We start from the raw sequence: 9,746 nt of genomic DNA, 5'->3' as shown, positions 1-9,746 counted from the left end.
TTCCTGACCACACCTACCTTCCCCACCTCTAAAAGCTCAGGCCCAGAATGGGTTCTAGGACCCTAGTGTGACTCCCTCCTTTCTCCCAGTGGCGGAGTTTGCTTTGGACACTATCCTTGTTCCTTTTTACCTCTTCTGGTAACATGGAGTCCCATGTAGCTCCTGTGTTCGAGGACAGCCACATTTTAAAAGGTTCTCGCGACCCTCTTAAGACATAAGTAGGTGGGACAGACTGACTGAGCCCCATTTAGACTCATTCATTCTTTCAACCTTATCCTACAGAAGGCTACAGGGTCACTTTAAACAATACTCCCGTTGAAAGAAATCCTAACTTCACCCAAACGAATGCCCCATTGAATTCAAAGTTCTGCGTACTATGCTGGGGAGATGGTGCTTGATGCACAAGCATAAGGATTTGTCTTCCACTCCCTGTGCCCTCAATAAAAACCCAGATGTGATAGCATGCACTTGGAATGCTATCACCAGGGAAGAGACAAGCACATCCCTGTACCTCACTGCACTTCACCCCTGGCCTACACACACACACACACACACACACACACACACACACACAAAACACACACACACACAAACACACAAACACACACACACACCACAACACAACACAAACACAAACACCACACACACACAAAAAACACAAACAAAAACAAACACACCCCACACACCCCAAAAAAAAAAACACCACAAACCCCACACAACCAACACACCACACACACACCACACACACACACACAAACCACACCACACACACACCACACACACACACCACACAAACACACCACACACACATACACATACCATACACCACACACATAGACACACACCAACACACCACACCACACACACACCACACACACACACCACTCGCACCCACACACACACACACACACCACACACACACCACAAACACCACCCCCCACAAACCCCCCCTATACACCTCCCACACGCACCACACACACACACACACTCACCACACACTCACCACACACTCACCACACACTCACCACACACTCACACACACACACACACACACCACACACCACACCACACATACACACCACACACACACATACACACTCATACACACCACACACACTCACACACTCATAGCACACACACACACATACTCATAGCACACACACATTCATACACATATACTCACAACAGGTACCTGTAGTATGGCTTCCTCCCTTTGGTTTAATACACTAATGTCTTCAGTAGTGCTTCTGAAAGTCAGTCCAATAAGAGCTGCATAATTGCCTGAGGTATAAGATCCTCCCCCTGGCCTAATGGCTCAGAAGCCCTGGTGGTGGGTCCAGAAATGGGTGTTTCACGGATTGATCCTGATCCCCACCAAAGCTGCCCGTGAACAGTGAGACTCCCCAATAAGTATTACCCACTCAGTTCCTGAGGACTTACTGAGGACTAGTTATGCACCAGGAATGCTCTCTGCTCTGGAAACACGGGGTGGGGTAAGTAGACACACAGAGAGGCACACTTCCCGCCTGAGGTTGGCAAATGACACGGTAAAGAGACAACTGCTGTGGTCTGAATACAAAATGTGCTCTCAGGGGGTCACGGACTGAAGAAAGCTTGGTCCCTGATGCAGTGTACAGAGGCAGGACTTCTGAGGAGTGAGTGGGTCAGGACTCTGGTTTAATCAGTGGATTAATCCATTCATAGATCCATAATTGTTTGTTTGCTTTTGAGACAGATTCTCTTATAGCCAGCTTGCTATGTGGTGAAGCCTAAACTTCTGATTTTCCCGGCTCTACCTGCCAATGCTGGGATTATAGGCCTTTGCTACCCTGTCCTGACTTATGCAGGGCTGGGAATCAAACCCCGGCTTTGTGTTCACTAGAAGGGCACTTTACCAGCTGAGCCCCAACCAGGTCCTAGATTCATAGTCACATGGGCCACCCAGAGAGGTGAGAAAGATAAAGTCTGGTTAGAGAAAGCAGACCACTGGAGGTAAACTTTGAAGGGCGGATCTTGTCCTTGGCTCTTCCCGATTCCTCTGTGTGCTTCCTGGCAGTCATGGGATGGATTTTACATGCTATTCCCACAATCGTACTCTGCCCAGTGATGTGGGAAGCAACCATGGACTCAAATAACTCCAGCAGCCCTTAAGTTGGTTCTCTCAGGTAATTCTCCATAGTATCAGGAAGTAACAAGAGAAGCCGTTCCAGTATGAGGCAGCGGAGAGTACTATGAGCAAAATAAAAAGATTCGAGAGTGGAGACCACAAGACCACCTTGCTTCCTGGAAGGATAACTGAGCGATGACTATCAGGTAGTAACGGGCAAGCACCCGCACAAAAAGAACAGCCCGTGCAAAGGCCCCAAGACTGGGAAGATGACTGGCGGGCTTGAAACGTGGAGAGCAGGAGGGTGTTGGGGAGCGGAGAGGGGGCAGAGGCGTACAGCTATGAGAAAGGAGAGCTTGTGGTCCACAGAAAGCCTTCAGAGGACTCTCCTCCTCCTCTAGGGTCATAAACCGCCAAGGTGTGCTCTACACAGAGGAGGCACATCTGGGTAGAACAGGCTCTGCCTGCTGTGTGCTCCGCCTGCTCTGTCCACCCCACCCCCACCCCGCCCCACCTTCTCCTGTTCTCACCCAGGTCTGTGGCTGCTAAGTGACCTTGGTTCAAGTTATGAAGAGTCCCTTCAGGACACATAACCTGCCATCTCTAGCCTTTGTCCACCGATGAGGCACGAAGTACTGCTGTACCAGGAAGAGTTTGCGAGCCCCACAAGACCAGCCGGGAGCCAACTCAGTTACCCCCGCGCTAGGGTCTCTTTATTTACAAGCTGGAGTCTGGGCTTACTCAACACCAACGCACATCCGGTTTGGTGAAGCAGCCCTGAACTCTCATCGGGACAAGTTTTATAGGAAATGGCAAGCAAGGGGTGGAGGTTCCTAGCCTGGCAAGCATCTATTGGAGGTTGGGGTGGGGGTTGGGAGGGCGCTATTGTGGCCTTTAGCATAATTGACTGGTGCTGGGAACCAAACCATAAACTCGACTTCTGGCCTCTTCTCAGGCTGCCAGGAAGATGGCAGGCATTCAGATTCAAGCGTTTAGCTGTTTTCCCCCTGACGCTTCAGTGTGGAGCTTATTCCTTGGCGTCCTCGTTATCGGTCCGAATGAGCTGAAGCGAGGATACCCGCCTATGCCTTCATCCGACAGGCGACGGAAACGTGCTTCCCAAAAGCAGCCTACAATCTTTCAAAACAAGAAGAGTGTTTTGCTGGGAGAAACCGGCAGGGAAAAACTCCCTCGGTACTACGAAAACTTTGGTCTAGGCATCAAGACGCCTAAGGAGGCCATTGAGGGCACCTACATAGACAAGAAATGCCCCTTCACTGGTAATGTCTCCATCCAAGGTCGGATCCTGTCTGGTGTCCTGACAAAAATGAAGATGCAGAGGACCATTGTCATCCGCTGGGACATTACATCCGAAAGTACAACCGCTTTGAGAAGCCTCACAAGAACATGTCTGTTTTCTTCCTGATTGGTGGTTGTTAGGAAGTAAAGTGTCAGGTGCAACCTTGTAACCCACGGGGTGCAGATTTGCTGGGGAACAACCTGGAAACTTGTGCTAGACACAGGCTTGTTGGGGGTAACCCGGAATCTGGTGCTAGGTAACCAGCCTATTAGTCAACTCGAGTTCAACCTTAGGTTCTCTAAGATGGAGTCTGAACCCACAAGATCTGGTCTCTAAGTACCATCTCATTCAGTTCTGAGGCAGGCTGGGTATTCCTGGTGTACTCCTGAGAGACCTGTACCTTAGGAATTCCACAGCTTAGAAACTGGCGAGGTGGGCTAATTTTAATCGGATCTCTGGTTTTTAATCAACATCTCCCACCATCTTCCCTGGGCCCACCACCAAGCTTCCCGGCAGCCTTGCAGGAAAATGAAGCATGAGAAGAAAGAAGAGTTCAAAAGGAAAGGGGGAGCTGGATTTATGACAGCCAGGAACGGTTAAAGCAAACAGGCATCTCACAGAGCCCTGCTTCTTTTCAGATGAACCCGAGACACGGTTTTACTAAGCTCCTGTGTACTCCACTGTGAGTCGCACAAGCCCAGAAGAGCTACCTAACCGCACGGACTCAAACCCATACAATTTCAGCCTGTTTGCTTGCTCTGCCTCAGCGGGCTCCGACCACAGCTACATCCCGCCCTATTAACCACAGCTCAAAGTCGCTTCCAAACCTGCTTGTTTTTCCTTTCTTCAAGCTGTACTTTCTGCTTTTAGGGAATTATCTCCCTAAAATTGGGAAGCAGCGCCTCTGGTTATTCTGTTATCCAGGAGGTTGCAGAGAGCCCCTACCAGAGGCCACCTACCTCCTCACATGGCTCAGGACATGGCTGTGTGAATGTATGTGTGTGCATGTGTGTGTGTGCATGCATGTGTGAATGTGTGTGTGTATGCACATGTGTGTGCATGAATGTGTGAATGTGTGTGCACGTGTGTGCACATGTGTGTGCATGCATGTGTGAATGTGTGTATGCACATGTGTGTGCATGCATGTGTGAATGTGTGTGCAAGTGTGTATGCACATGTGTGAATGTGTGTATGCACATGTGTGTGCATGCATGTGTGTGCATGTGCACATGTGTGAATGTGTGTGTGTGCACATGTGTGTGCATGCATGTGTGAGTGTGTGTGTGTGTGTGTGTGTGTGTGTGTGTGCCTGTGTACGACAAAGGACAACCTTGGTGTCAGTCGTCAGTACACTAACCACCTTGTTTATTGAGACAGGAAGTTCTGGGGTCCACCACTCAGGTTAGACTGATAGGTCATCGAGACCCTGGGCTATGGGTTTCTGCCTCAAGAGTACACACTGGCTTTTTTGTTGTTGTTGTTGTTGTTGTTTGTTTTTAATGTTTTTGGACCTTGGGCGCTCATGTTTGCAGCCTGTTACCAACTGAAAGTCCAAGGTAACTTTTGTATAGCATTCTGTGGGTAGCCATAGTCAGCCAGAGGCTGTCTAATCCAAAGCATGGAAGATGAGCTGATAGTTTAAAATTTTAAAATAAACAGGAGCTTTTAATTGGTAAATTAACATAACGAGCAGAAAGATCACCAGGAAGTCTTCCCTTTTACTAACACGGGAAAGTAGATTATTGGTCATCCAATCGCCCCCCCTAAATCTAATCCCTCAAATTCCGAATTAAATAAACTGCAGACATTTGTGCTAAACTCACCCAGATGTCAGCAGGATTTATAATTGCTTGACAGCTGGTCTGAGAGCGCTCTTTCTTTATTATTATTATTTTTTAATCTATTAAAGAAGAAAAAGGTGAGGGAGGAGCGGGTGGGAACCCAGCTGACTTGGAGCCAGCTGTGTTTCCTCTTCAGGAAGGGCCGCCGAGGAGGCCATAGCTTGTTTAATCTCAGAAATGTAAACAGAAGGAAGCCTGTCACAATTAAGCTAGAATTCAAGCACTAATTAAGTCTGATGTCCTGTAACGGAGATTTAGATTTAGTAAATATTGATCCCAAGTGGTTCTCCATTTTTTTACACGTCTCAAATTAATCTTAATGTAAACCAAAGTACACGTAATCTCCTTACAGTAAAAGCCGCCCCTATCTATATGCAAAGGGACAGAGATTGGAAACCACAAAGATTACATTTCCCAGGAATATATGTGAAAGACCACAGCCTTGGAACAGACTTATCTGTATTTCTGCCAGATTGCTGGGGGCTGCTCAGAACACATGAGAGCAACAGAAGATTGTTTTAAAGAAATCCTGCGCACCATTAAACACAGAGAGACAGGGGAAGGGGGAGGGGGAGGGGGAGAGGGCGAGGTGGGGAGGGGAAGGTACATGAACCAAGCCAATGTGTTACAGACACCAGGGGCTTCAGATCTACTAGACTAACTGGGATTGTGTGTTACAAAGATCTGAAGACAGCCGGCCAGTGGTGGCAGGCACTGTGCCTTCAGTCACAGCACTGAGAGGCAGGAGCAGGCAAATTTGAGTTCAAGGCCACCCTGGTTTACAGAGAGAGTTCCCAGACAGCCTGGACCTCACAGAGAAGCCCCTGACTTGAAAAATCAATATACGGGGGCTGAAGAGATGGCTCAGGGGTTAAGAGTACTGATTGCTCTTGCCAAGGTTCTGAGTTCAATTCCCAGCAACCACATGGTGGCTCACAACCATCTGTAGTGGGAGCTGATGCCTTCTTCTGGTGTGTCTGAAGACAGCAACAGTGTACTTACATAAAACATAAATATATATACATATATGACAGAAAAGGGACTTTTTAATGCCGTTAAAGGAGTCAGTGGTTGTCTGGTTTATTTCGGGACTGTCTTTGCCACATTAAAAGTAGAAAATTGTTGTCAAAGGTACTACACAGCTTTCTTTATTTACAGACACGATGGGCCTATACTATCTCCTTAAGGTTTTATTATTTTTAAAAATCGTCGACACCAGAGAGGCAAAGCGGGAAAGAGTCACTGGAAATACATATGTGATTTGTATGACAGACATTTTGTCATGCTAAATGGAATGGCTAGATCAAAAAATAACTTTAGTGATGAAATGTATAGCACCTTAAATTTTATATGAGAACCAAAAGAGCTCTGCCCCTGTTCCCCTGTTCTGGACAGGGCTAGCCCTGGGCACATTAGTATCATCCTGAGCTACTTAAATGATGACACACGAGCCAGCCTGGGCATGGATGAGCAAGTGAAGGAGCTTGGTACACAACTTGACCACCCGAGGCTGATACACAGAACACACCTTGGAAGGAAGGACCATGGCACACACAGCCGGTGGCTGGGTCTGTTTCTGTGAGTCCCTTACACAGAGGACAGTGTGGAAGACTCAGTGCTACATCTGTGCTGTGTAGCTGTCAGCTCCGTGCCAGTCCCTCACCTGAGAGGAAGGAATCCCACTTAAGAGCATGTCTCCGTAAGATACAGGCAAGGCTTTGGTGCGTTTACCTTGATCCTCGATGAAAGGGAGAGGGTCCAGCACATTGTGGGTGGTGACCTGTGAACTGGAGGTCCTGGGTTCTCTCCAAGAAAGCAGGCCAGGAAGCAGCACCCTCCATAGCATCCACTTGTCTCCAGGTGCCTGCCCTGTGTGAGTTCCTGTCCCGACTTCCTTCACTGATGGACTGTGATGGAAATGTGAGCCAGCCGGCTAAGTCCTTTCCTCCCAAGCTGCCTTTGGTGTTTCACGGCAGCAGGAGAACCCCTTATTAAAGGGAGGAGCCGTGGGTCTCCACACCGGGTGGGATGGATAAAGGAACTACAGGTGATTCCAAGTTTTGGGTTTGGGCAATCATGGATGGTAGAGTCTCTTCCTGAAATGGAGATCTCTGGGAGAAACAGTTGAGAAGGTGATTACAAAAGCATCTAGTGGGCGTCCGGGGACTGAAGTTATGCATCCCAGTGGGGCGTCCAATAAGCATTCGAATATGCGTTCTGGAAGCTGAAGGAAGCTCAGGGCTGAAAGAGAACAAAAAGATTTCCTGACAGAGGAGGGGCAGGCCTGATGTGAGCCCCTTGGAGGAAAATCAAGAGAAGAGACACTCGATTAGAGGCTCACTTACAATATAGTTTTAATCTTATTTTATTGTTCGTGTTTGCATATGGGTGTCAATGTGAGTATACGAAAGCAGGTGCCCTGGGTTCTGAAAAGGTTGTCGGATTGTCGGAACCCCTGGATCTAGAGCGCAGGTGGTTCTGTGTAGGGAGAATCGTTACCTGTCAGTAAAACAGCTTATGGCCAGTGAGCTGTGGCAGGGGAAATGGGAGGTGGGACATCTGGCAGGGATAAAGAGAATTCTGGGAAAAAGTCAGAGACCAGAGAGATTGGCCCTGGAATGCTGAGGAGAGGAGAGGAGAGGAGAGGGAGGGAGGGAAGGAGAGATAAGGAGGGGGAGGGAGAGGGAGGGAGAGAAAAGGTAGGGGAGGGGGAGGGAGGGGAAGAGGGGAGAGAGGAGAGGGGAGAGAGGGGAGGGCAGGGCAGGGGGGGGGAGGGGGGAGGGGAGGAGAGGAGAGGAGACCAGCCACACAGCTGAATTCAGGTTAGAATAAAAGGGATAAATGAGTTATGAGCTAGTAGGAGAACAAGCTGAAGCTATGGCCTAGGCATTCACTAATAAATAAGAACTCCGAGATAGAGTCTTTATTTCTGGGAACTAAGTGGTGAGAAGGAAAAGCGGGAAGTAACCGTTATGAACGACTTCGACGTGGATGCTGGGAACCAAACTCGGATGCTGTGCAAGAACAGGACACACCGTTAACTGCTGAGCCTCCTCTCCAGCACCTACAAAATCTTTATCACTTCGTTTGCACTTGTGGATTCCCAGAATAGAAAATGTACCCACGTTAAACACGAGCATTCCAGGGCCATGATACGAGCTTGAGTAATTGGTCCTGGGTTATTTTTAAACTTTACAAATTAAGAGTTTACTGTAGCAGTGTTTTCATATCCAGTTTAGAGTCAGACACCTAGGATTTACATGCTAGTTACACCAGTTAACTAGCTGGGTGATCTCATGCAAATCAAATCAGTTACACAAACCCCTGTGTATTTTAAGGTCAAACACCTGGGTCGATTCCTAGCGCTCATATCTCCTAAGAGGAAGCCCTAGTTAAGAGAATAATGCATGTTCTTCTCCCAGATGTTCAGATCGGGTGAGATGTGACAGACAAGCTAAGGTGTAGTGAGAAGACTGGGGTAAGCCAAGATCTCCTTCAGACACTTGAGCCTTCCAAGCAGCAGAAGTCAGACCCAGCCTGAGCTTCCGTGTTTCGGACCTGTTTCTTTGCTCACGAAGGACATGGACTCCTGAGGACAGAACGTTGGTGCCATCGTAGTCCCTTCCTGCCCTTGCAGGGATCAGCCTTCCCCACCGCCTGCCTCTCACCCGCCTGGCTCTCCCCTCCCCACAGGAGTCTGACTGGACTTGGTTCAGGGTAGCACTTGGTTCTTCACAGGCTGCTGTTTCTCTGAATAAGCAGCTTCAGTTCAGCCACGAAGGTTGCCATAGCAACCCAAAGGCACCCTGTTAGGTCCGGCTCTGACTACTGGGCTCAGATGCTGCTGGGTCACCCGGATACACAACCAGCCACTTGGCCCAGAGACCCTGAGCTCAAAGGCTCTGAGAAGATCAGGGTTGAAATCCCTGTCTTCATGGCCAGCTCCGGTCTAGGGCATCACACGTAATTCATAGGTGTAGACTCCCTCCCGAAAGACACAGGCTGCTGTCCTTGCTGGATCTGACTGCTTGGGCCACCGGCCTAATTCCCGCTGGATCCTGAAACATCTCTTTCTAGTCATCACAGCACGGCGGCTGGGAAAGCCAAAGTGTGGAACCTGAGCAGGGACATCGTGTACTTCCTGCCTTACGCTTCTCTCTCTGGCAGCGCCATCTGGATCCAGAGGCCAAGAGCAGAGCTCGGTTGCTAAGCATGGACTCAGCCGGTGTTGGGGATGCGAGGCAGCGGTGATCCACAGAGCCAGGCGAGGCGTTGGTGATGCACGGCCCCAGGAATTTACAGCTTGGGGAGGAGAGCCGCAGCAAAACTCTGCAAAGGCGAGCTGCTGCCCACCGAAGGCAGCAGAGATCCCCTCTAACAGAGCCTCTAACTGCCTTCTAAATGGATTGCATTGGTTACTATTGGGCAGATGACTGTCTTCCTTACCAGGTTTATTTTTACTTCTGATTCTGGTCTTGCTACTTTCCCACCCCGTGCT

The 9,746-nt window shown here is 49.0% G+C and overlaps 1 protein-coding gene across 1 annotated transcript in view; it reads left to right on the top strand.

The window, feature by feature from the left end:
• Positions 1-3,074: 3,074 nt before the first annotated feature.
• The window catches only part of LOC116912686 (40S ribosomal protein S11-like), a 28,015-nt gene continuing 21,343 nt past the window's right edge, over positions 3,075-9,746 (top strand). Inside the window, exon 1 of the mRNA XM_032916821.1 lies at positions 3,075-3,483. Coding sequence (XP_032772712.1) covers positions 3,075-3,483 — 409 coding nt within the window. The remainder of the gene's footprint in view (positions 3,484-9,746) is intronic.

This window comes from Rattus rattus, chromosome 11, assembly GCF_011064425.1.
Source record: "Rattus rattus isolate New Zealand chromosome 11, Rrattus_CSIRO_v1, whole genome shotgun sequence".
Taxonomy (NCBI): Eukaryota; Metazoa; Chordata; class Mammalia; order Rodentia; family Muridae; genus Rattus; species Rattus rattus.
The sequence above is the reverse complement of the archived record's forward strand: the minus strand, read 5'-3'. Positions and strand labels throughout refer to the sequence as shown.